The sequence below is a fragment of the Carettochelys insculpta genome, chromosome 15 (genome assembly GCF_033958435.1).
Source record: "Carettochelys insculpta isolate YL-2023 chromosome 15, ASM3395843v1, whole genome shotgun sequence".
NCBI classification, from domain to species: Eukaryota; Metazoa; Chordata; order Testudines; family Carettochelyidae; genus Carettochelys; species Carettochelys insculpta.
The window spans coordinates 2,102,390-2,128,302 of record NC_134151.1 but is presented as its reverse complement, the minus strand read 5'-3'; the positions used below and the strand labels follow the sequence as shown (position 1 = coordinate 2,128,302).

At 59.2% G+C, this 25,913-nt stretch overlaps 2 protein-coding genes and 1 non-coding gene across 3 annotated transcripts; 1 reads left to right on the top strand and 2 right to left on the bottom strand.

The window, feature by feature from the left end:
* The first annotated feature begins 2,337 nt into the window (after positions 1–2,337).
* On the top strand, positions 2,338–10,880 carry WDR55 (WD repeat domain 55). The gene is made up of 9 exons (XM_075009514.1): positions 2,338–2,355; positions 2,966–3,022; positions 3,209–3,366; positions 4,640–4,740; positions 5,084–5,171; positions 5,930–6,109; positions 6,388–6,487; positions 6,799–6,968; positions 7,666–10,880. Exons 1-9 carry the CDS (start codon positions 2,338–2,340, stop codon positions 7,985–7,987), a joined length of 1,194 nt encoding a protein of 397 aa, XP_074865615.1. The 3' UTR covers positions 7,988–10,880.
* Positions 10,881–14,450: 3,570 nt separating this feature from the next.
* On the bottom strand, positions 14,451–14,533 carry TRNAL-CAG (transfer RNA leucine (anticodon CAG)). The gene has a single exon. It is a non-coding gene; the product is annotated as a tRNA-Leu (tRNA).
* Positions 14,534–18,888: 4,355 nt separating this feature from the next.
* On the bottom strand, positions 18,889–25,481 carry DND1 (DND microRNA-mediated repression inhibitor 1). The gene is made up of 4 exons (XM_075010075.1): positions 25,275–25,481; positions 22,568–22,685; positions 20,143–20,604; positions 18,889–19,375 (listed from the first exon to the last, which is right to left on the bottom strand). Exons 1-4 carry the CDS (start codon positions 25,479–25,481, stop codon positions 18,915–18,917), a joined length of 1,248 nt encoding a protein of 415 aa, XP_074866176.1. The 3' UTR covers positions 18,889–18,914.
* Between the last annotated feature and the right edge of the window lie 432 nt (positions 25,482–25,913).

Below are 25,913 nucleotides of genomic sequence, written 5' to 3'. Positions count from 1 at the left end.
AATCTCCGCCCCCCCACCCCCCAAGTGAGCCTCATTGGCTACTGGGTCCTCGCCCATGGTTTGTGCCAGAAGGGGTCTGACTGCAAGTGAGTTCCTGGGTGCTCAGTTGATTCAGCTGCTTGCTTCTAATCTCAGGCCAGTCTTAGTTCAGCACTGCCCACCCTAAATCCTCCTGCCAGCGGGGGCCACTGGGAGTTTGGCTCTTGAGCTCTACCTGGATTAGGGGTGAATCTCTCCCCCACTTGCCAGGAGCTGAAGAGGTCTTTATCTCCAGCCCTGGAGACCTGGTCTTGAGCAAAGGCACTTCTGCCCCTTATTAATCACTCATCAAATCCCTCTGGAGGAAAGTTCCAGTTCCAGCCCCAGCCAGGCCACAGCCTCCTGCTCAAATGGCTGGACATGCCCCTGAGATGTGAACCCACAGACAGGCTGCAGGGTCAGAATGAGTGAAGAAGAGCTGGTCAAGGAGTTAGAGGAAGAACTGCAGCACAGCGTACCTCTAGCAAAACCTCACTCTTTTCGAACCTGCTTCAGCAGTCAGATTTTAGATATGGGCACAGAAAGTATGCTTGCTCAGTTTGCAGCCGACACCAAACGGGGAGGGGTTGCAAGTGCTTTGGAGGATAGGCTCTTAACTGAAAATGATCTGGACAAATTGGAGAAATGGTCTGAAGTAAACAGGATGAAGCTGAATAAAGACAAATGCAAAGTGCTCCACTTAGGAAGGAACAATCAATTTCACACATACAGACTGGGAAGCGACTGTCTAGGAAGGAGGACAAGAAATCTGATGAAGCAGGTCTTTGCCCACGAAAGCTTATGCTCCAAAATATCTGTTAGTCTATAAGGTGCCACAGGACTTCTTGTTCTCAGAGATACAGACTAACATGGCTACTTCTCAATACTTGTCAAGGAAGGAGTATGGCAGAAAGGGATCTAGGGGTTATAGTGGACCACAAGCTAAATATGAGTCAACAGTGTGATGCTGTTGCAAAAAAAAGCAAACATGATTCTGGGCTGCATTAACAGGAGTGTTGCAAGCTAGACATGAGAAGTCATTCTGCTCTACTCTGCGCTGGTTAGGCCTCATTTAGAGTATTGCGTCCAGTTCTGGGCACCGCATTTCAAGAGGCTGTGGAATCTCACACGCTGGAGATATTAAGAACAGGTTAGATAAATGTCTGTCAGGGATGGTCTAGACAGTACTTGATCCTGCCATGAGGGCAGGGGGCTGGACTTGATGGCCTCTCAAGTTCCCTTCCAGTGCTAGCATTCCATGATTCTCCAGGTGGAAGCAGCCCTGCACCCTTTCCTGAATTTCCTTTCTGATTGCTGGGTGATACCAGACAGCTGTTCTTCTTTGGCTGCATCTTTACTGCCATCAATGCAAGACCACACCTGCTACTTAGTGGATTCAAAAGCGCACACAACCTGCTCAACAATTTCAGGGAGGTTGCCTTTAGTGCTAGACCTGTGTGATTTCTCATGCTCTTGAAAAGTAGTACCCAGTATTGCACAGAGCGTTTTACTTCTAAGGGGGTTTCAATATGCTGGTGATTTTCAGCAAGGTGACTGGAACCAAATTACTCTGCATCACTTTCCAAACTGCTGCTTTGATTGTTGGAGTTTTGCCAGGCAGTGAAAGCTGCCGAGCCCTAGAACTGAGCGTGTGCTGTTTAGACAAGCGATAAAAGCAGCTTTCTATTTCTTGCAGGCCCACCACTGAATGCTCTGTGGAGCTGTTCAGCTGGGCCAAGGGTGGGTTGCAGAGCATAGTGAGGGGTGGGGAAGCTAATCCCCACACACCCGCATAACTGAGTGGTCGAGGAAGGATCCCAAGAAAACCAACCGTAGGAAAAAGTCAACCATTTTAGCAGGGCTGGAGCCCATCTTTGGCGGTGCTGCCAGTTCCTCTGCGTGCAGCCACATGTAACAGACGGGGCTGGGCAGAGGGCTGTTTCCTGTTAGGTGCAGGCACTGCCACCGGTGGTCCCAAGAGGGCAGTGGTGCTTGGGAAGGAAGCACAGACACGTACTGCCAATTGTCAAAGCTTTCAGTGCTAGGAGGATGGTGCGCGCCGGGAGTGGGTCTCGAACCCACGACTCAGAGCGTACGGCTGCTCAGGAACCGCCGAGCCCAGCGCCGCCCTTGACCCTTCCCCCTCCTCCCCATTCGGGCTGTGGCCGGGGCGGAGCCATGCAAATATTGAAAACAAGGGCTTACCCTCCCCCAGGCAGGTCCTGGTAGGGGAAATCCCAAGGCGGCACCTGCCGCAAGCGTCTGCCTGGAGCCTGGAACACATTTACTACCTCTCTGCCAGGACCCATCCATGCCAAGATGGCGGTGCCCGCGGAGGTGAGCACGAGTTTGTTCCCGGATCGGAGCCGGTGTTCCGGCCGGTGGTTCCGCTCGCTGGCCCCGGCCCCGGCCCCGGCCCCGGCCCCGGCCCTTGGCCGTGGGGTTCCTCCGCCGGGGAAACGGGAGGAACGTTGCCTCGCCCCCAGGAGCGGGCGGGGTGCTCCCGAGTCGGCGGCCCCCGCCCCGGCCCAGGGCGAGCCGCGACCGGCCTTGGGAGCAGCCCCGGCAGCCGCCGGCGGTCACGCACGGAGGGCTCGGGACGGGCTGGGGCTCGGCCGAGCAGAAGCTGCCGTTCGCGGGCGCCTCGGTGGCGGGCCGGGGCGAGGTCTGTCTGAAAGCAGCGCCGAGCCCCCGGTTCCTCCCTGCTCCACCCTTTGCCTTTGATGCGCAGGAGTCCGACCGTAGGTAGTTCAGTGGGACGTGTCCAGGCGCTCGCAGGGAGCGCCTCCCAGCTCCTGGCCCCGTGGACAGTTCTTGCTGGGGCTGGACCAGATCCATCTGGCGCCAAAGGGTTCCCTCGACTGTAGTTGTCGCCAGCGCAGCGACCCACCCCCAGGATGCTGCTTCTCCTGTTTAAAGCTGATGATCTTTTTCTCCTCTTGCCTAGGAAGCATCTCAGGAGCTGGAAGCAGCCTTAGAGGAGGAGGACATTGGGCCCGTGCAGGTGAGCCCCCCTTTGCATGATGGATGGCCAGCGAGGGCCACTGCCGGTATCCCCTTGTATGTGGGAATCTGAGTAGCAGATCATAAGCCCTGCTGGCAGCCTGTGTGCATGGGGAAGACAGTGGGGTTCCCCCCTCCCCACCTGCCTCTCCTCGTCTGATCTCTCATCTGTCTCAATCCCACAAAGGCAGAACCAGGCGAGGAGGAGGGGGAGGACCCGGAGCCAGAGCCCAGGCTCAGAGACACCCCAGAAGACATCTTCTTTGAAGCTGCTGCCAACACCATTGCCTTCCACCCCAGCCAGGACATCCTTGCAGCTGGCGATGTGGACGGTGACGTCTATGTGTGAGTTGGGTCTGTCTGAGAGAAGAGCACTGTGTAGTTAATCAACGACAGCCCCTAGCAGGAGGCAGAACAACCAGAGAGCTGCAAGGAAACACCTAAGGGCCAGCACTGCCTAAAATACTTTGGCAGGAGTCCATTACCCTCTGGCCCATCCAGCTCAACCCCACTGCTGTCAGTGGGAGCCCGGCTCAGCTGCCGGAGGCGATGGTGCCAGGAGAAGTTTGGTGAGAGGCTTCGGATGGAGAGCCATGTGTGTTCAGAGATGGTTTTTCCATGCTCCAAAGCTAAGCTGGCTTTAAGAACCAGCTTATCTCGGTGAAGGAAGGTCGGGGCTGGGCAGGGCTGCTTATGATATAAGGGCGTTGCCTTTCGGGAAGCCACAGCTGGTGGTATGTTGTTCTTCCTCCACCAAACTCTTAGCCTGGGACCTGGGTCTTGGCTGGCACTGCTTCGTTCCACCACCGGACAGTGCCTCTGATCTGTCCCGCACTCACGTGGGTGTGGTGCAAGCTGTCTGCGCTGGCTGTCTCTCCCAGCTGCAGCAAGGCCTCTCCACTGCCCTGCTGTGGGAGGCATTGGATTAGCTTTCTGGGGAACCTGCCTGGCTTATTCCTGGCACTCGCAGTTCTCTTGGTTTGGAGACTGGTCTCCTACCCACTGTGGGGAGTCCCCAGTTCCTCATGGTTAAACTGCGTGTCAGTCACAGAGGCCACGGATTCCCTGACTTCCTGGGACCTCTGTGACTTCTGCAGCCCAGCGGTGCGCCTGAGCCTAGGGCCAGCTGCCCTGTCTCAGCCAGCAGTGGTGGTCTTGGCACGACTCCATCCCAATATTTAGTCAGGGTCTATGCTACAAGTCATGGATGGGTCTTGGGCCAGGAAATTTTGTTTACTGCCTGTGACTGTCCATGAGTTCTGCTAAAACTACCCATGATGGAGCCTTAGCCGTCCTGGTAGAGAGGGCTGGGAAGCAGGGGTCTCGCTGCATGGGGGCTGATCCTCCACACAGCTGGGGCTCCACTGGATCCTTTTTCTTACATGTGAGTTCCACTCCTCCAAGCTCTGGTTCCTGTTTCCTTTCCACCTCTGGGGGTGGGCGCTGCCCCAGCAATCTGGCCATGGCTTATCTCCCTGCCTATCTCCTCCAGACCCACACCATGAAAGCCCTCCCTGGGCACAGACCTCCCCTGTTCTGCCCCAGGAGCCCTAGCCTGGGATCCGAATGCTCTGCCACACCCAAAAGCATCCGCTTCACCCAGGTGCTTTGGTTTCAGGTATTCGTTCTCCTACCTGGAGGGTGGGAACCGGGAGCTGTGGTCCTCGGGACACCACCTGAAATCCTGCCGGGAAGTGTCCTTTTCCCACGACGGACACAGTGAGTGAGCTCCCTTCCCAGTGTAGCGTCTGGTGCACCCTCACAGGTGGGGGTTAAGCTCACAAGGAGGATGCTTCTCTCTGCCTTCCACGGGGCAGCCCTGGACAGGACCGTTGGCCTGTGTGGGTCTCAGCCTTGCAGCAGCGGGAGGCATCTGGTGGGTTTGCTTAGACATCTCTGTCACGCGCTGAGCAGACCCAGCTTTGTGTGGCTCAGGAAATGTGCGGAGCGCCCAGTTTCTGGAGGGGTATCCCCGGGGCCAGCTGTGCCTGGGAAGGAGGGTTTCAGAGAGCCCAGGGTGGGGTTGGAGGTACTGAATGTATTGGGAATGTCTCGTCCGCAGAGCTCTTCACCGTGTCCAAGGATAAATCCATCCACATCCTGAACGTGGAGGAGGGCCGACTGGTGACGCGCTTCTCCAAGGCTCACAGGTATGGTCTATAGGGGACTCCTGGCCCCCAGTGCCCTGCAGCCCAGTCCTGCACAGCAAGGGTCTCCTGGGAACTGGCTGCTTGAGCTTCTTAGAGCAGGAGACTGGTTCCTCCCTGAGGGTACTTGTACTCAGTGTTTCGAGTAGAGTAGCTGCTCCCCTTGGCAGGGAGCTGGTCCCCCATGCGTGTCCCTCCCTGAGCACATGGTACTGCTCTGCACTAGCTGGCCAGAGGGGAATCTGCCCCACCGCAGCCCTGCCTGGTGGGTCTGCCCCAGGCTCACGTGGGACACTGGGGTGAAGAGCAGCCCAAATGACCAAGCAGCAGGAGCTGGCTGTAGGGCTGGGGCTGTAGCGGGAGCCTTCTATGTCCAGCTGGTCCCCGGGGATCTCTAGCCACCCCTTGGGCTGAGTCCAGGAGGTAGTTCTGGAGGGGGCTGGTTCCCTCCTGCCTCCACACTTATGGGAGGTGCCACCTTCTCCACCTGGCTGCCTGGTGTGAGGATGGGTTCCTTCTGTATTCCGTCACCCAAGGGCACCTGGCGTGCTAGGGGAGCCAACGCCAACTGCACCCAAGACTGTGGCTACAGCCACCATCTCAAAGCTCTCCCAGGGCCATCACAGAATCCTAGGGCTGGAAGGGACCTCAGGAGGTTTAGTCCAGCCCCTTGGCCAAAGCAGGATCAACCCCCACTGAGTCATCCCAGCCAGGGCTGCCTCAGGTGGAAAGGTTCTCTGTGCCCCGCTGGGTCTCTGCAGCTCGGCCCTGAACAGCCTGCTGGTGGTGGACGAGCACCTCTTGGCCACGGGGGACGACAGCGGCGAAGTGAAGGTGTGGGACCTGCGCAGGGGCTCGGCCGTCATGGCGCTGCGGGAGCACGAGGAGTACATCAGCGGCATGGCCGTCGATGAGAACAAGAAGCTGCTGCTCACCACCAGGTGGGGCTGGGCTCCCCGGTGTGCGGGCCTGGGAGCACCTGCTGGGGGAGGGGATCACCCCCGGGGCAGGGCAGGATTGTCTAGTGCAAACGGTGCCTCGGCCGCGCCCTGCAAGGAGGAGAAGGGTTGTTGCTCCATGCCCAGCCCTGCTGGAACCGCTTGAGTGTATGTTGCATTTCCCATCCTGGAGGCTCCCAAGGAGGGTCACTTACCCGCATCTCTGCAGGCGGGGGCAAGGCTGGAACAGGAAGTGCAGGGCTCTGCTTTGATTCCCACAGCGGCGACGGCACCATGGGCGTCTTCAACATCCGAAGACGGCGCTTTGAGCTGCTGTCGGAGCCGCAGAGCGGAGAGCTGACCTCCGTCGCGCTGATGAAGGTGGGAGCTCGGGGGCCCCCGGTGTGACTGTCCTCCGCGGGGGGTGGCAGTACGGACCCATGCTGGTGGCCAGCTGGACGCAGCAGGCTCACACTTCCCTGCCGAGCTGTGCCAGAGGCAGACGCTCGTGGGTGCCCTTTCACGTTCAGCCCTGAGCTCCAAGGTCGCTGCTGAGTTAAGCGTCTGTCCCTTACTCCCAGAGCTATGGGCCCCTTGAAGGTCTCACTCCCTGCCGAAGAGCCCAGGAGGGGAGGGTCCTATCGGCGCTGGTGCTTTTCCAGCTCCGCCTCATTCTTCCCCTCTTTGCCCAGAGGGGGAAGAAAGTGGCCTGCGGCTCTAGCGAGGGGACTGTTTATCTCTTCAACTGGGCTGGTTTTGGTGCCACTAGCGACCGCTTTGCGCTGAAGGCCGAGTCCATCGACTGCCTGGTCCCAGTCACCGAGAGTGTCCTGTGCACGGGCTCCATGGACGGAGTCATCAGGTTAGAGCTGTGCCCAGAGGGTCTCCAGGGTGAGACGCGTGGCGGGGGAGAGGCGGGGCTGGCGGTGCCGGCGGTGCCGGGGCAGAGTTGGGCATAGGGCCAACGCAGGCACGGGAGGGAGCCCCAGCGGTGGAGCGTGTTACACATAGGCAGTGCAAAGCCCTGCTGGAGGAAGCTCCTGCCCCAACGCTGGGGGATGGGTTTCGGACTGTCCCAGGACAGGGCTGGTGATGGGAGCTGTGCTGCTAACCCCTGGAGGCAGCGGAGCTGGAAGGAATAAGCCCCCTCGGGCTGGCCTTGCTATGCGTTCCCTCTGTTCCCTTTGTGCTGGGCATGCCCACTCTCGGGGCTTTTCCCTTGTGGGGTCTGGTGCCTGGCGGTGCTGGCTGCAGGGTGGGGATTCTCGGGGGATGTTCGCGTTAATTCGTGCTTGTGGGGGAGGATGATCTCCTTGGAGGGGGAAGCTGTTAAGCTTTGGGTTTGCCCAACTCTTGCTTCCTGCGCCTCTCAGCAGGTTTCCCCCTCTGAGCTTTTGGCATCCCAGCCAGTGGGCGGGTGGTGACAGTGTTCGAGGTTACCGGGCAGTTGGCCCCGTGTAGAGCCCCCGAACACCTCCTTGGAACTCTGCCATCCCCCAGCCCCAGGGGCAGGTTTTGCCGAGCTGGCCCTCCATTAACTCAGCTTGCTCCTGTCCCAGGGCGGTGAATATCTTACCAAACCGGGTGATAGGCAGTGTGGGGCAGCACCTGGGGGAGCCCATTGAGCAGCTGGCAAAGTCCCACAGCGGGCAGCTGCTGGCCAGCTGCGGCCACGACCAGAAGGTGAAGTTCTGGGACATCGCGGGGCTGCACTCCGTGGTGGTGGACGATTACCGCAAGAGGAAGAAGAGTGGGCAGCTGAAGGCCCTGAGCCGCAAAGCCCTGGGCGGCGCCGAGGACTTCTTTGCCGACCTGCGAGAGGAGCCGGAGGCCCCGAGGGAGGAGCAGGAGGAGGGAAGTGACAGCGCTGACAGTGACTGAGGGAGGCTCCGTGGCCTGCGGCAGGACGTGGCCCCTGGTGCCGTGGGAGCAGCTGGAGGCTGTGCGTGTCTGGGAGTGTTCCCCCAGGCCGGCGTGCTAGCAGGGCAGCGTCTCCCCAGGCACTGCTGCAGCTCAGCTGAGGAGGCGGCGGCGTGCGCCTCATTTGCAGGGGCCGGAACCGCCAGCCAGCGGGAGCGACTGCGCTTTGGTTGGAAGGAGGCAGCTCTCCTGGAGACAAGGAGTTTCTCCAGTTTTCTCTTTCCAGCAGGACCTTGGCCCCTCTCCCTCTGCCTGTTGCAGGAGCCAGGTGCCTTGTGGGGCCAGGGCCACCTGCCTTGCGCAGGCTGAGCCCTGATTCCTTCCCATGCCCCTTTGTGGCCACTGGAGCACGGGCCCTGCGGCAACCGGGGTGCGTTCCCCTCCCCTCAGCCGGGCCCTGGGCTCCCTTCGTTACAGCACCTGGCAGTGCCTCAGCTCTGGGGGCGCTTGCAGCAGAGGGCTCCTCCTGCCCCTGCTTTGCCGCCCCCTCAGAGCTGCTGCTCAGGCACCCATCGCGAGGAGACGGTGGGCGGCGAGTGCCCGTGGCTGCCCTCGCTGTGAGGCTGGCTGCGAGTTAGCCACCGGTGCCTGAGCTCAGCCTGTGGTATTGGCGCTGCTGCCAGCTGCCAGGCCAGGCTCGTACCAGCGCCCCTCGCCCCCGGCCTCCTTTGCCAGCCGTCCTCAAACCAAACCAGCCACGCCCAGCTGAGGGGAGTCTGCGAACTGGAGATGTGGACAGGCCCCCGGGGGCCGTTCCAGCTGCTCCGTGCCCGGAACGTGTCTGTGACTAAACCCTCGCGAGGCCTGTGTGCGGCGCTGACGGGCTCCCTGGGCGAGACGGGGTGGGAGGTTGGTGGGATCCGAGCAGCGTGGCCCTGAGAGCGCGAAGAGCTGGAGCGGGCCTGACTGGGAGCACGGGCGGCTCATGGTTGCCCTGCTGTGGCCGCGTGTTCTCCATGGATCTGCTGCGGGGGCTCCAGGGGATCTGGCTTCTGGCTGGTGGCTTCAGGGGAAGCAGAGGGGGCAGGCGTTAGTGGTGCGGGGGGACGTGGGGAAAGTGCTGTGGCCCAGTAAGTTACCGCCAGGCTCTGCACCGCTGGACTCGAAGGTTCAGGGTTGACCCCCAGGCTGAGGGGCGCACCCACAAGAGCAGCAGAGATGGTCCTGGCCCTCCTGCCTGAAGGCGCTGGCCCGTACTCAGGGAGGCGGCCCGTGGGGTGGGGCATCACCGGGAGGGGGAGATGGCCATGGGGCTGCAGCCCCCTCAGAGCAGCGCAGTGGGCCAAGGGGTCCAGGTGTTCACCTCCATTCAGGATACTGGCTTTTCTGACGCCACTGGGCTAGCACCAGGCTGCCTTGGCCGTAAGGAACCAGGGCCACAGTGGGGCCTGGTTTAGCCCTAAGCATAAGAACATAAGAATGGCCATACTGGGTCAGACCAAAGGTCCATCCAGCCCAGCATCCCATCTGCCGACGGTGGCCAATGCCAGGTGCCCCAGAGAAGGAGAACAGAAGACAATGATCAAGTGATTTATCTCCTGCCATCCATCTCCTGCCCTTGTTCTGAAGGCAAGGGCACCATACTTTATCCCTGGCTAATAGCCATTTATGGACCTAACCTGCAAAAATTTATCAAGCTCTTTTTTAAACCCTAATAGAGTCCTGGCCTTCACAGCCTCCTCCAGCAAGGAGTTCCACAGGTTGACTGTGCGCTGTGTGAAGAAAAATTTCCTTTTATTAGTTTTGAACCTACTACCCATCAATTTCATTTGGTGTCCCCTAGTTCTTGTATTATGGGAAAAGGTAAATAATTTTTCTATATTCATTTTCTCCACACCATTCATGATTTTATATACCTCTATCATATCGCCCCTCAATCGCCTCTTTTCCAAACTGAAAAGTCCCAGTCTCTCTAGCCTCTCCCCATATGGGACCCGTTCCAAACCCCTAATCATCTTAGTCACCCTTTTCTGAACCTTTTCTAATGCCAATATGTCTTTTTTGAGGTGAGGAGACCACATCTGCACGCAGTACTCAAGATGTGGGCGTACCATAGTTTTATATAGGGGAAGTATGATATCTTTTGTCTTATTATCTATCCCTTTTTTAATAATTCCTAACATCCTATTTGCTTTACTAACTGCCGCTGCACACTGCGTGGATGTCTTCAGAGAACTATCCACTATAACTCCCAAGATCCCTTTCCTGATCTGTCGTAGCTAAATTTGACCCCATCATGTAGTACGTGTAATTTGGGTTATTTTTTCCAACATGCAGAGCAGGTGCAGCCTGTGGCTGGGCCGGGGTTTCTGCTGCCTTAGAGAGCAGCTGCCTGGGCAGCAGGTTCTCCTGTGAGACTACATGGGGCCTCTTGGGTCCTGACCGCCAGGAATAGCGGGAGCCTGGAACTACCCTGCGCTTCTGAGCGGCCTGCAAGGAGCAGTTCGGGCAGCAGCAACCTGGCTGCATGGCCCCAGCCCAAGCCTCCCGCGGGGAGAGCCAAACCGGGATGGATGATGGGGGAGCGTCAGTCAGTCCCACTGACGGTGCCGTTCAGGCGTTTTACACACGGGGCAGCAGCTTGCGAGGGAAGAGTGGGAGAGCGCCACGTTTGAATAGCCCGGTCCCAGGTGCGGATGTGGCCGGGAGGCTCTGAGGTCTTAGGTGAGGGCCTTAGGGAATGGGGCTGGCCTCTCTGTTGCCTACTTTGGTGTGTCTGGCACCTAAAGCCCCTGGGCAAGGAGGCCTACAGGCTGCAACCATCCAGCGAAAGTGGTGACCACCTTTGGGTTGATGGAAAGTGCGTATTTTGGCTAATAAACTATTTGTCCCAAAACGCTGGCCCGGCTGTGCTTGGTTGTAGCCCAGTGTGGCTACAGCGGTTCTCAGAAATAGTCCGTTCCAGGAGTGCGGAGGGAGGTGAGGCTGGAGCCCTGACTGCTGGGCCCAGCATGTGCAGGGGCTCTGGGGGTGCTTGGGCTGGGGAGACATGTCCATGTGGAGCCAGGCTCCGGGTCCCTTGGCCTGGTTACAGCAAACACCTGTTGGGCCACGCCGAGGCGGGCTGTTTCCTGGCGGGGATATCAGCCCTGCTAGCTTGTCCACGCCCCCCACCCTGCACGGCTGTGTGTGAGGGTGCAGCCAGGAAAGGAGCTGTGGGTGCCAGGATGGCCATTCCCAGAGGGCAGTGCACAACCTGGGCGAGAGCGTGCTGGCTCAGCTGCTACGTGGGTGTTCAGGCAGCTCCCTGTTTAACCCAGCCCAGGCACAGTAGCACTGGGCAGGTTGGAGCGGTGTGCCACCCATGCTGAAGTGGGTGAGTGGGGGCGGTCCCTGGAGGCAGGCTGCCCTCCACCCCGTATTTGTTCCTCCTTAAGGGCTCCATTCCAGGCTTTCACAACAGAGCACTTTGGCTGCCTGTGGCTTTGGGCAAGCCAGGGGCTGTGGACACCTACCTCTGCTTTGGTCTGGGTGCGGGTGACAAGTGGGCTTTAAGGGGGCAGGGGGGCAAAATGCAGCCTGCGGGTTGAATCCAACCCACTGTGACCCTCAGGGCCACAGATAACCAGCAGGGTGCTCAGGCTGCTGCTCTGCAGGCTGTGCCAAAGAGCCGGCTGCCAGGGCATGTCTCTCTGCCTGTCTCTTGGCTAAGGAGGTTGCTGATCTCTGCGCTGCTTCCAGGGTGCGTGTAGAGTAGGGTGACTATCCGTCCTTACTTATTTTTTAAAAGGGACCACTTGTCCCATATTTGGGCCTACTGCCTTTTTCCACCAGGGGCCGCGGAGGCTTAGCCTGGGAGCGTCTGGAGTTCATAAAGGATCCGGGATGTACCGCTCCTTCTTAAGTATTTGAAGCTGAGTTTTTTTCTTCCAAGGCAGTTTAAGTGCTCCTGGCGCAATTCTGCATTTAATGGTGCTTCAAATAACCAAAATGGATTCACAGCCTGGCCAGGGATTCAGATGTACCTGCTAAGGAACAGATCTATACCAAGAACCAACCCTTCCCCTCCTGCTTTTGGCACAGCTAGGGCTGAGATAAACATTGATTGGTTATTGGAAGGTCTCCTGCTCAGTAGGGTTAAATATTGTTCAACATCCCCAAGCCTCATTTTCAAACTTACTGAAGGCCAGGAGACTCAAAGGTCTATAGGTCTCCAATTGCCACCAATTTCACTGGCTGTGGCACATCTAAAACACAGGAGTTAGATACCTTGGAGGAACTTGGCCTTTGCTAATTTGCAAAGGGGACTTTGGCACTTTGGAAAAGGTGACTCAGTGAACTGACTAGGGTCATAGGACTCTTGGCTTCTGCTCTTGGCTGAGCAACATTTCACCAAAAATGTGGTTCCATCAAAATCTCCAACCCCCCCATCCTCCCCAAAGGACCACGTCAATTCAATTTTCCAAGAAAAGTGATGTCACCTCAGCAGCCTCCCACACACTTGCCATGGTCAGCCTGTCACAGTGTTCTTGGCTGTTCAAAGGGTGTTTCCCTTTGTGCTTTGACCAAATGGGAACGGACGTTTCTGATTTACCCAACCAAAATATTTTAAAGCCAAAATAAACCCAAGAATCTGTCCCTGTGCATCAAACATCTATTGGGCCATGTCCCTTTTCTGGCCATCCCATGGGAAGACTGTTTTCAGCAGGAAAATCTTGCAGTGGGATTTTTTTCCAGGGTCTCACTTGGCTTCGCCACTGTCTCTTGGATGACTTTAGGCACTAGCTCATCAGAGGTATATCTGCGGCTAACCCCCATGTGCCTTTCTGGTTCTGTGCTGCTGTGCTTTGTCTTGCTCTGTCTATGCAGCAGCTAGGACAACGGGAGCATGAGCTTAGCTGGCGCTACTATACTAAAGCTCATTCTTTTCCTCCACAGGGCTGGGCTGGCTGCGGAGGCCCTACTGCTCCCTGGGGTGCCCAGCGCAGGCCAGCAGCTGCCACTTCCCTGGGCTCCCGGGGAGGGCTGGTGGCTGCTACCACCTTCCTGGCTCCACTGGGTTTGGTGGAGCTGGGAGGAGCTGCCCCTCCCACCCATCGTTCGCTGTCCTGTATTTGAGACAGGGAAATACACTCACCCTAAGGCAGAGACACACTTGCTCTCCAGCAGCCGGCTGCTTTGATCAGCAGACGGGAGAGCAGCTGGGAGCCGTCTGTGGTAAGTGCTTCCTGGACCACCTACACCTGGTACCCCTAATTCTCCTGCACCCAACCTCCTTCCAGGCCCTGTATTGCCCCCCCCCCCCAATCCCCTGCCTGGAGGCGCCCCCCCCAAAACACCGTCCCACACCTCGTACACATGGCCATAAAAGTGCAGCTTGTGCCACCTTTCCAAATTCTTGGCATGTCCCTGGCTGCTCTAGGGCGCCCACGGCTGCCAAGCCCATGCTGCAGTTCCTACCTGCTCTGCCGGGAGCAGGGCCCACAGTGGGTTGGGGGGTGGGGGGGTAGGTGCTGTTTGCCAAGCTGCACCAGCGCTGTGAAGGCCCAATCTGCTGTTACTGGCCCAGTGCTGGGCTCTCGCTGGGGTTACACGGCGCCAGAGAACTGGCCCTACCCAGGCCCGCACCTTTTCTCCCGCTCATAAATTAGGGTGCGGGATCAGCAGCTTCATGGGCCCCTCACTGAGCACCTCACGCTGCAGTAAGGGAAATGGAGGCCATGGGAAAGGTCAACATGTTCAAATGGTGGCCAACCCACGTCCCTCCAGCTAGGCAGCCTTCCAAGGCCTGAGGACCCCCCTGCCCCCAACAACAACAACAACAAAAAAAAACCCTGGCAGTGGCATGGGGCTGGGTCAGGGATACAGCACTGCAGAGGCCACCAAGACTTCCCGGGGGGTGGGGGGGCAGGGGAGGGGACCTGTTGGCTTCACCAGAGGGCATTGGGGGTTAACCTGCAGGCAGGGGCTGGCACCCCCCTCCCCCTCGCCTGCTCAGCCTGGCACCATTGGGTTCACACCCATAGGGCGTCTATGGGCCAGAAAACCCTTAGAGCCCTTTGCTGCTCATCCCCCTGCCTGCCCCCCACATCCCAGCGTGTCCCCAGCTCCCCGCCTGCTTTAGCTGCCTCATGGCCACCCTCAGGAGCAGAGACCCAGCCGTTTCCCTGGCTGGGAGGCAGCCGAGCAGGGTGGGGGCAGCACGCCTGGTCTGAACGGCCTCCACCCGGAGCTGAGCCCCTGCTGGCCTCCTGGGCCGCACAGCAGCTGGTGGGGGGTCCAGCGCCCCAAGGGCTTCGTTCCAGGGAGCGGGCAGCCCCTGGCACCATGCCCCGGGCGGGGCTGAGCATGTGGCTTCCCCAGGGGCCGAGTGACTTGCAGTTGAACCCCGGGCCAGGCAGGCGCCCAAGAACAACACCGTCATCTCCTGTCGGGTGTCAAGCGCCGCCTGGCGCCCGGCCCCGGCGCGAATAAAAACGCCGCTTGTCAGGAGTGGGATTCGAACCCACGCCTCCAGGGGAGACTGCGACCTGAACGCAGCGCCTTAGACCGCTCGGCCATCCTGACAGCTGCCATGGTGCGGCCCCGCTGGGCAGAGCAGGGCTCACCTGCCCCCAGTCCGGCGCTCGCACCGCTCGGCTTTGCCCCTGCGGCCGGCCGGGGCGTGCTGCTCACCCCGCCCGCCGCTCCCAGGGCCGCGCGGAGCCACGCACGGCTGTAGCCGCAGGTGTTTGAGCTGCAGCCGGTGCCCTGACGTGTAGCACACGGCACAGGGGGGCCCGCGGCCCCCGAGCGTGCGGGAGCCAGGCGGGGCCCAGGGCTGGCCAGGCCACCCAGGCGTTAGAAAGCGGGAGAGGCCCTTGGGGCAGGGCGCCAAAGGGATTTAGGCACCGCCCCGGCTTAGGCGCTTGTTGAAAACTCCCACGAAGCGCTTCACTACCTATAAGCCCGGCCCCCCGCGGGCCTCCCTTTGAGCAGCCACTGCACCGCGTGCCTGGTACGTGGCACCCGGTGTGCAGCGCCGAGCACCGCTCGGCTCCCGTCGCGCGTGGAACTGACCACCCGTCCGCGTTACCGGGCACAGCGGCAGGTGAGCAGGAGGGACTCAGCGGCTCCGGGCCCAGCGCTCGCTAGGGTGCCCGCGCCGAGCACGGGCCAGGGAGGGGCGGGGGGCGGGCGCTGCCCTGCTGTCCGCCCAGCCCCAGCCCGCACCGCGGACACGAGGCGGGGGTGCCACGCGGGGCGGCCGGAACGCAGCAGGGAGGGGGCTGAGGGCAGCTCCAAGGGACCCCGGGCAGGGCGGGGCGGCGCGCGTCAGGGCTCCCAGGAAACTCAGGGCAGCCCCGCCCCGCCCCGCCCCGCCCGGGGGCTGTGGGGTCCGGTCCCCCCGGCGGCCTCTGGGAGCCTGGCAGCTCGGCGGGGCCCTGAGCCCATGGCAGGGGCGGGCCAGGCCGGGCACATCGCACCCTGCGGTCGCCCCCGCGCGGAAGGCCCTGGCCCCGGCCCCAGCCCCAGCAGGGCGCACATGCAGGGCTCTGGGCGCCCCGGTTGCGGGGAACCCGGGCAGGCGCTGCCGGGCGGCCAGAGCCGCAGGAAGCACCCGGGCGCCCAGGCCCTGCAGTGCCCGGGACCCTCCGCCTCACCTGCCGGAGCCACGTGGGTGGGATCCCAGCTTCCCCGCACCTCGGGGAGCCGGGCAAGAGGCTGACCCTCCGGCCTGCCCCGGACCGGATTAACGCTCCCCTGCGGGCAGGGGGCCCTTCGCCTCTGGGGTGGGGGTGGGGGGTCTGATAAGGACAGGGCTGTGGAGGGAATAGCAGCACCGTGCTCTGCTCCGGGCAACGCTGCGAGCTGCCCCCTCCCCCACGCACGGATTTGCCAGGCCGCCTGCTGCCCTGTTGGGTGTTGCCCCCAGGCTTGGATGCAGCAGGGGGTAAAGCCTGTTGGAGGCACCGGCTGGGGTGGAGGAGGGGATTGAGGTGCAGAAGAGGCCCAGGGTGCAAGAAGAGGCTCAGAACAGGGTAGCGGCAGGAGGGGGCTCAGGGCGGGGGGGGGGAAGCTAGGAGCAGGATGGATCTCAGTGGCGGGGTGCAGCTACCTGGGGCAGCTTTGTGGTGATAGCACAGGCCCTGGGAGTTGCAGGGACACAGTGCTTGCAGGTGAGGTGAGGAGCAGCCAGGGCTTCTCCTAACCTGCAGGGAGACAGTAGCAGGCCACGGGCCAGGCCAGCACCCAGAGGCTTCAGGGGGCAGCCCAGGGCTTCCACCTGCGGAGGCTCTGCATGCCCCGTGCACAAGGCCCTGGCCTCACTGACTTCTCAGGACCCCTCCCCCACCCCCAAGTCCTAAGGGGCAGGTATATGTACAACCTGGACAGGTTCCCGTGGGGCCTATACACCCCCTTTGCTAAATCACCCACAGGCCCTCCACGGACCAGGCATGGCCCAGGGTGCGACAGCACTTCTCCGGGCTTGAGAAGGGAGGGCCCTGCAGAGGGCCTTTAAAACTAACCTTGTTTATTGCAGTAACAGGCCGTTCTTCAGCGCCCTCCTGCCCCCATTGTCCTGCAGCAGCAGTTTTGGCTTCATGGTTGCCTAGCACCACACCTTGGAGCGTGGGGGCCCTGCTTCACACCCTCAGCTCCCACCCACCCCACCAGGAACCCAGCAGCAAAACTGATTGCTTGCCTTGTGGGCAACACCCATACACACCCCCTCCCCGTGAAGTGCAGCAGGAGTCAAGGGAAGATGTTCTCCCATCACCCCCTGCAGCAGGGATACCACACACCTCAGTCTGACATTGCTCACCCCCAGAAGTCTGGCCCCAGTCAGTTCCCCTTCTCCAGCAGTTTAAACTAAGCCCTCCCCAACTGGGCACCCCTCCCTTTCTTCTCCAGAGGGTCACACCAGCAGAGGGTGGGGCCACCCCTCAGTGCCAACTGTCCAGGCACTTAGAATGGCCACTGTCTTTGCAACTCTCCCTGGACACAGGGCTCCAGGCTGCTAGACGGGAGGCAGTGCGCAGGACAGCTTGTACCACTCTGTTATGTTATGTCCCTCAGGTGTTAAGAGCAAACAGTTCCCCACCCCCCTCCACAGCCCATGTGACACTGACCTAAGCACCTGCAGGAGGGCACCACCTGCCAGAGAAGACAGGACACAGTAATTGCCTTTCAGGTTATTTTAATACAACCCACCACCCCATCAGTCGGAACCACCATTCATATACAGCAGCAAATGCCAGCTCCTTGCAGCCCCTTGCTCATAAATATCTTGGTGCCTCTGAGAGGTGGACACCATTTCCTTGTTAAAAACAGCTCTCGTCAGCACACCGTGCCCCTCCCCTCCTTAGGCACCAGCAGGGACAGGATGCAGGAAAGGCCTCTGCTCCCAACTCTGCCCAGGGCTGGGCCAGGTGGGACGCTGCCAACTGAGAGCTGGGTTCCTCCCACCCACGCGTAGGCCCGTGGAACAGCCAGCCTGGCAGAGGGCGTTTCCTGCCCAGCGCTTGTCCTAAGCACTGCTCACAGGACAGTCATCCGACCTCAGTGCCAAGGCCACAGGAACTCAAGCACACTTTTACAAAAAGTAAACAACCTTCAACAGAACGAGAAAATCTAAAGCCATGAGAACAAGGTACAGGCCCAGGAATTTCCAGAGCAGCAGTTCCTCCAGGTTGGTTGGGGGGGGGGGGGGGGCTCCCTCCATGCACCTGCAGAGCTTGTTACCAATACTGCCCTGGACTGTGCCTGCCAGGGACAGTCACGAATTGCCCAAATCTAGTATCAGGAAGTTCCCCAGTCCCTCACTGAACAGCACCGAGCACCCCCTCGCCCTCCAAGCTGGCGAGCACTCAGCAACACAAACAAAACTCAAAGAGAACCAAAGAAAAATCTTTGAGCCTGGTCAGATTCACCCAGCTGCCTGGCACACACCCTCTGTGACCCCAGAGCCCAGGCACATGGGTCCTTCATTGCCTGGCCAGTTTAGCCAGTTCCTCCATCATGCTAAGCAGGAAGCCCCATGATACCCGCCTCCCCCATCTCACTGGCTTACTGCCCCGGGCACAGCCAGAGCAGAGAACATAAAAAACACTTAAAAACTTACAACAAATGGGTGTTTAACATGGGAAAGAAAAACACAAACCAAGGGACAGGTGGGAGCTAGCGCCCTGTAAAACCAGCTTACGACACGTCAGCACACCTGCCCCTCTACCCCTCTTGGAAGGGAGCAGCGACAGGAACACAGAGCCGGCACGCCAAGCCCCAGAGGAGCAGTGTGTGGCTCTGTAGAAACAGCTGGGCTACGCCACCAGGAAGCCTGTTGGGGAAGGAAAAGAGAATTAAGCACCACAGCTGAGAGGTGAAAGTCACAGACCATCCTGCCTGAGCACCCCTCCCCTTCCCAAGGGCACTGCGTACCCAGCCTTTCCTGCAGCTCCCAGTTCCTCTCTCTCGCCCTCCACTCACATCAACACCTTTTTCAGGCCCGAGCTGCCAGCTCAGGAAGCCCACAGCCCCACAACAGCATTCCACCTACCCCAGCAGGAGTTTCTTTGATTCCTGCTCCCCGCCCCACATTCCCCTAACCTGGGGGGGACAGGAACGCCTCAGAGGAGGAGGCACCAACATCATCTCAAGATTTAAATTTTGGATTCATCTTCCTCCTTGCTCGCTCATTTCACTTTCCTTCTGCATCTCCCCCACAGCCTGGCTAGCAATGCCAGGCAGAGACCAGCCAGCCACTGACCCATCTCCACCTCTGCCTAAGGCGCTCATGGGGACTAAGCCACAAGGGCTGGGTGGGACATGCTGCAGAGAGCCATCTACCAACCCTTGTGCTCCACCAGACAACGTCCACGGATTCCTACGGTTCCTTCCTAAACTCCACATGAAGGGCCAAGCTACCGAGCTCAATTGGGTCCAACAGCAACTGAGAGTCACTGGGTTTTTAACCCCTTGGCTGCTGAAGAGCAGAGGACCTGCACACAGAGCCCTGAAAGGACTCACCCAACGTCCTGAGAAGCTGCAGCGCTATGGCATTCTTGGCCTTGTCATGTCCGCTCAAGCCAGACTTGTCCGGTTTGATCCACATGAACCCGCTGAAGGGCGTCGGGTAACCCGGAATCACCACCTGGTACCAGAACCGCAGCCAGCCATCGGAGTTTGCTTGGACACATTTAGTCAGAAACACAGGGGTCCCCAGCTGCTGCTTCTTGCACAGGGCGATCAGATAGTCTAACCCCCAGGGTGCCTGGGGCAGGGGGCACATCCCAGCCTCCCCAGGTGCTTGGCTGAGCTGGCTGCCATCGCTCTGTGGGGAGGCTCGCTCAGAGCCGACATGGAGTTTCTGCTTCGTGTCTGCTTTGAGCCAATCCACTTCAATCTGCTCCCCGCAGAGCCCCAAGCTACCTGCACACAAGAGGAAGCAGGTCTCAGTTTCACAGTGCCAGGGGTGGAGAGCTGGGGCAATAAAGACAGACACGGGCAGGAAGGCAAGAGGAAGCCACACACACCGATTTCCACCCTCCCCCACCCAGGTTTGGACAAGACGACTTGAGATCCTACTTACTTGCTAAGTCCCTACAAGTAAGACAACCTGGGGCAGGTTATAGACTAACGGAGGTTTTGGAGCACAGGCTTTCGTGGGCAAAGACCTGCCTCGTCCCATGCACTGACGAAGGGGTGTTCACGAAAGCTTATGCTCCAACAAATCTGTTAATCTAGCAGGTGCCACAGGACTTCTCGCTGTTTCTGCGGACACAGACTAACACGGCTCCCTCTCGGATACCTGCAATCGAGAGCAGAGTTTGCACTGAATGGCTACAGGTTGGTGGATCTCTTCTTAAAACAGGGACCTGCCCACCCCCACCCCAAACTCATGTAGCCCGGAGGGACCAGCGATGCTCTGCGGTCATGTCTAAATTCTTCCTCCTGCTCTGGTGGTTTCGACCCCAGGAGCGCTGGGGCAATCAGGGTCGCAAACCAAAGCAATAGCCCAACAGACAGAGAGGAGCAAGATGGCAAGCAGAGTGCTGCCCCTTTCCAAGCAACAGCGCCCTCTAGGGACTGGACGCAGTCTCCCTCTGCTCCCACTCTAGCGCCCAAAACAGCCACAGAACACCTATGGGACCTGTGATGCCTCTTCCCCGGCTCTCTCCCCCCCAGAGGTCAAGCACCTTCCACCAGCGTTTTCTTGGCCATGGCCGCAGCTCGGTGCGAGTTGTACTTCAGCACTGCTAGCTGTCTCCCTTTCCGGGAGGGGCTGGCATACAGCGAGACGTTCAGGACCCCCGCAGTCACCTCCTGCAACAGTGTCCGCAGCTGGCCCTGCTCCACCGAGGCAGCCAGGCCGTCAACGCACAGCTCGCACTTCTCGGTGCTCCGGCAAACCGTGATGGGGCAGCCCTTCTGCACTTCGAAGTTGTTCAGCGCAGCAATGGCAACTTGCGCGCTGCGCCGGTTGCTGTACTTGGCGTAGGCGAAGCCGCGGTTGAGCCCGCTGAAGGTCATCATGAGGCGGAACTCGTACAGCTTGCCCACGCTTTGGAAGAGAGGAAGGAGCGTGTTTTCGTAGAGATCCTGAGGGAGCTTGCCAATGAATACCTCCGAGCCAGGGGGTGGGGGGTCCCCAATCCAGCCTGCAGATGCACAAGGAAAGCCAAGCAGTAAGACGGACATGCCCAGGCGCCCACAACCCCACTTCCCCGCAACTCAGAGCATCATGTCACTGGGGTGACCCCAGCTTCCCCGCAGACGGATCCCAAGTAGGTAGTGAGCTCTGCTGCACGGACATCAGCTGTCCTCACAGGACAAGCTTGGACAGATCCAAGTGGCAAAAGCAGCCCTCCTGCTCCATGGGAGCCCTCTCAGCCAGAGGGGATAAAAGGGGTTTATTCCTTTGTCATTTAATTACAGAAAGTTTTGCTTTTTATGAAGAGAATATAGTTTAATAATCTCTTAAAGCGTTTAAATAAAAGTACTGAATCTATCCATGTACTTCCACCAAAACCGGGAACTGAACGCTGCCTCTCAGTATGGAGAAGGAGCTCTTCCCCCTCTTCTAACTTCTGAGGTCAAGCTTTAATCGAGATGGCACAGCAGGTCACGTGTTTGTTGTGTTTACAAAGAAGTATAATGCAGTGGGGTGTCTAATTCTAGTACCTCCCCAGTGGGGCTCGTGATTTGCCAGGCTCAGAGTTACACGGCTTACAGATGAGGTAATTCACAGTCACCATTTTCTAACGTACTAAATGTGTACAATTAAGACTTGTGCTTAAATACATGTATATAGCGAGTCGTCCAAGGTTGCAAAAATGCGTCCCTCTGGGTCACGGCCCTGCTTGTGTAAAGCAATGTGTGTTCAACGTGCGTATCAGTGACTGAAACGGCCCCTTTGGAAAGGAAGAACTGAACTCGGAAACGGAGATTTAATTAACTTTGATGTGTAACCAGAGGCTGTCCCCTTGGTGACCGCCTGCCTCCATTTAAACCAACCCACCTCCCACCCATCACAGCACAGCCTCCCTCTCCACTGCACACTAGGCTGCTCCAAGGGTGCCCAGTGTTTCAGCCTCCAGAGCCTGAACAGGTCCCAGTCTAGCGTCCCAACCTCAGGATCACTTGGCATGCTCAGGGAAGAGACCCCAGGCACAGCACCCGCACCAGACCACTCTGCCTCAGTGCTGATCCTTCATATCCACTCCCTGCCTTAGACACAGCCTCTCGCTTAACACCAAGAGTCTTTGCAATCACCTCTTCAAGGGAGAGGCAGCAGATGTGAACAACCTGAGCACCTACAATCTTTGGACAGAAACCCAACTCAGCCTCCATCTTTCACAGAGACAATTACAGGGCACAGCTCCGCTAAAATCCTCCACCAACCTCTAGTAGGTCAACTTGGACCACATCAAGTACTGCAGTGGCTGTATTTCCTTCCAGCTCTCCTTGGGCCCATGGTGCTTTTCTGCTGACCGGAGGCCTGGCTAGTCGCAACACTAGGAAGCTTCTGTCAGCAAAAGGCAGCTCCAGAACCGTAACACTGACAAGTTCAGTGTTCCCAGCTGCAAGCAGGAGGAAGCCAGGAGCGGGGTCCAGACCCTCTGGTCTCTAGGGAGTGGCAGGTGGTGGTGGGGAGGGGGGCAGCTGGGCTCTGGCTGCCTGGCTTTCTTGCCAAGTGTCACAGCTCCAATGGAGCAGTGTCTACACAGACACAGCACCCCCATACGCAGTGTAGGGCTTCACGTAGGATGGCAGCGTGGGTGAGGCACGTACATGGGTGGGACAAGGATGCTGCACAGACACTGACATAGGTCGACAGCAGCCGAGCTAACTACAGTACAGAAGAGTTTTACTGACCCACCTTTGCCCCTTGTCTGGCCAGCCCCTGACATACTCTGGCATCTCCCTACGCAGACAGGTGGGGTACAAGTTTTGTAAGAGCTCCACTACGTTAACCAGAATTCTCCTGGTGCAAAGATTCCCCCAAATCAATTGACTTCCACATGGGGCAGCTCATGTAGGTTCTCTGTTCCCTACTACTTGCAGCAGAGCTGGGAGTGGGCTCAGCAGTTGAACTCGTCAGGAAACCACACTTCTACGCACCTGGGGGAGGGCCACCGTACTTCCTCTGGCCATTCACCTGTACCAGCTGGATGCCACTCTCCTTCACCCAGGCCAGCAGAGCTCTTTTATTGGCCTGATTGACAGCATCACTCCACACCTGTCAAGGAACCAGACAGACACTTCTTCCAGGATTGGCCCGATGGTTATTCCTGATCTCACATCGGAGGCTTTCAAAGAACCTGAATTAGCAGCAACCCATCCCACCAGCGGACAGACACCCACTCACAGCCCTCCTTCAGAAACAAATGGGCTAGACTGTGCTTTCCTACTGGCCAAGGTCAGAGGAGACAAGAGTCAGGTCATCAGAAGTCTGCTCAAGTCAAGGGTCACCTACTTGGTTTGGTTAACCGAAGCCATGGCAGAGCCTGTGTTGCAGGGAGCCTTATTGGATTGCTCCCACCCCCGGTGACCTGGATCTAAGTAGTGTACCCAGATCCCAGCCAAGACTCCATAACAAGGTCCAGCTGATCAGGAGAAAATATCTCAGTGGCAGAGACAAACTGGGGTGTCACACATACAAAGGTAGCCAGGAACCCTGAATAAAAGCCCCACAACCACACCTCAGACTGATGCCAAGCTAGGACAGGCATAGGGGAGGATGCCAGAAAGAATCCCATGCTGCTGTCGTGGGCTCTGCCATGCTCGCTGCAACCAGAACCTGCCCCTTTCAAGTCTTAAGTGCCATCTCAGAAGAGAGCACAGATAGGATGCGTATTCAGTATGGAGATACTGAAGCCAAAACAAGGAGCTTTTCACACTTTTCAGGACGGTTTGCCCCAGGGTCCCTGGAACTTTTTAAAAAACCAACTTAATTAAATTGGTGCAAATCCCTGTGCCAAGGCTCTTGTTAGGGTTACAGAAAACCCCCAGCATGTTCCCATTTGCACTTAAAAGTGATTAAAAGTCAGTTTAAGTGAAACTTAAATAAGGAGACCCACACAAGGTTCTGAACTAATGTAACTGGACTGAGTTAGGAGTCACCCTTTACCATATCACTGAGCAGCTTTCCATCGCAGACAGGGGCTTTATACCTTGCTCTCAACATTGGCTTCCAGCCAAATATTTACTGTTTTTCTGAGCAGGAAAACACGTTCCAGAAGGGGGAGATTAGAGACCAGGAAAGTGATTGGCCCTAAACACCCTAGTTCCCTAAACCAGCCACAACAGTCTCTGCACACAGACTCCAATGTCACACACCCAGGAAGGGCCAGAGATGACCACCATAAACTCACCTTTAGATTTTACCTCACCTTCCTCTCCAGTTTGGGTGGCTATTACGGGGCTCTAAAAAAAGGGGTCTCACAAAGCCAGTTTCCCCCACAAAGCCAGGACTGCAGCATAGCAGATACCCACCCAGCCGGCAACGCAAAGCGACATGGTCTGGTTGCAGAACCCAGCAGAACTGTGGTAGCTGGGGAACCCGGTGTCAGCAGGAGCAACCCCCGGATACGCCAGAACCATCAAGGTACAGCCGGCTCCTGTCAGGCCAGCCCAAGCAGATGGACGTTTCCAAATAACAAAAACCAAACTGTGGTGAGAACCACCTTAAGTGGTGTCCCAGGATTATCGCTGGTTGGAGGCTCCTAGGTTTTGGGGCACCAGTACAGGAGAGTGACCCAAAATCCAGCTACTGGGGCCTTTGTCTCAGACAGGCAACTAGCCCAGCCCCCAAAAAATAGCTTCCGGGGACTTGCCCGCCCTGCAGAGGAAAGTCAGGCGTTACATGAGGGCTAGGAGGAGGCAGGAACCGGCCTGCAGCAGGGGACGAGACGACGAGGACAGCAATGCGGAGGCGGCTGGAGAAGTCTGACCTGCCCCCTCCTCAGACAGTTCAGTCCCACGAGGGAAAACCCCAGGCCCGGTCCTGCCCCGCTGCCCCCAGGGCAGGCTGGGCGAGGGAGCAGCCCTGGAGGCCAGACTTTGCTTGGGCCTTGTCTTGGGGCGGAGGCTCCCCGGGATCCGGGCAGCGCGAGGGGGATCAGTGACGGCGGCCGGCGCGGCAGGAGAGAAGCCGGAGCAGCCCCCGGCACCAGACCGGCTCAGCGAAGTTCAGCGCCCCGGGACACGGGGGAGGCGGCGCAGCCAGGACGGTGCTTTCAGATGCGACCGCACAGGGCGGCAGCGCCGCCGCACACGACCGAGCCGGGAAGCCCCCGGCGCCCCACTCCACCCACCGGGGCTGGCCGGGACCGAGCGGCCGGCACTCGACGCCTCCACCCCCGCCAGCGGGGCGCCCTAGAGCAACGACGGCAGCGGCGCCGCAGACCCCGGCGGAAGAGCTGCTCACCAGGAGCGCCCCCGTCCCTGGTGCGGGCGAGAGCGGAGCCTGCCCGGCCGCTCACCTGGGTCTCCAGCTCGCCCTCCATCCCGCGCCGGCCACAGCCCTCTCGGCCGCGCCCCTTCCCGCCCGCCGCCCTTTATAGCCGGCCCAGCCCAGCCCTGGAAGCTTCCAGCGCTCCGGGCCGCTCATTGGCGCTGGGCTGGGCTGGGCTGGGCTGGGCTCGGCTCACCCCGCCCCGGGCTGCGGGGTGGGGCCGCCGGGGAGCGCCTCGTGCTAGCTCCGAAGTCAGCGCCCGAGGGGCTTGGGGAGAGCTGAGCGCTGCGCCCCGGGGCCGGGCCAGCCCAGCCCGCCGGCAGGCCGAAGCAAGGGGCCAGGCCCCCCGGGCAGCAGCCAGGCGGAGATCACCTGCCACGTGGTCGCGCACAGCAGCCGCCGTTGCTCCCTCCCGGTGCAGCTCGCCGGAGAGCACCCCGGCGCCACGGCTGCAGCAGCCCGAGGCTCAGCTACTGGAAACCTCGAGAGCTGGACGCCGGCAACAGGCGGCGCAGCCGAAGGGAACAGAACGGGGCTCGGGACCAGCGCCGCCCTCCTGGCACCGGCGCGTCCCTGCATTTGTCAGCAGGGTCAGAGAAAAGCAGCCGGTTCGGGGGCCGTTCGGGCCCCGCCCAGGGCTGAGTGAACACGGCGGACAAGGGCCAGGCTCCCCCACCCAGTCCGCTCAACGCTCCGTCTGTTGGAATCAACAAGTTGTCTGCAAAAACGTACCGCTACCAGCCGCTGGCTCCGCCCCTCTCCAGAACGGAAAGCAGGCGGCAGAGGCAGCCAAAGCCCCGCAGGTCTAATTATTCAGGGACAGGGGCTCTTTGAGAAGGCAGCTCTCGTTTATTTCCTTCCCCAGTTATCCTATAGCTGCTTCCAGCGAGGCCCCATCCGGCCCAGCCCGACTTGGGTTTGTTCAGAAGTAGTTTGAAAAGAATAGGGCAGTGATCACTTACCGCACCTTGAAGTTAAGTATTACTAAATCAGAGGGATCCTTTGATATCA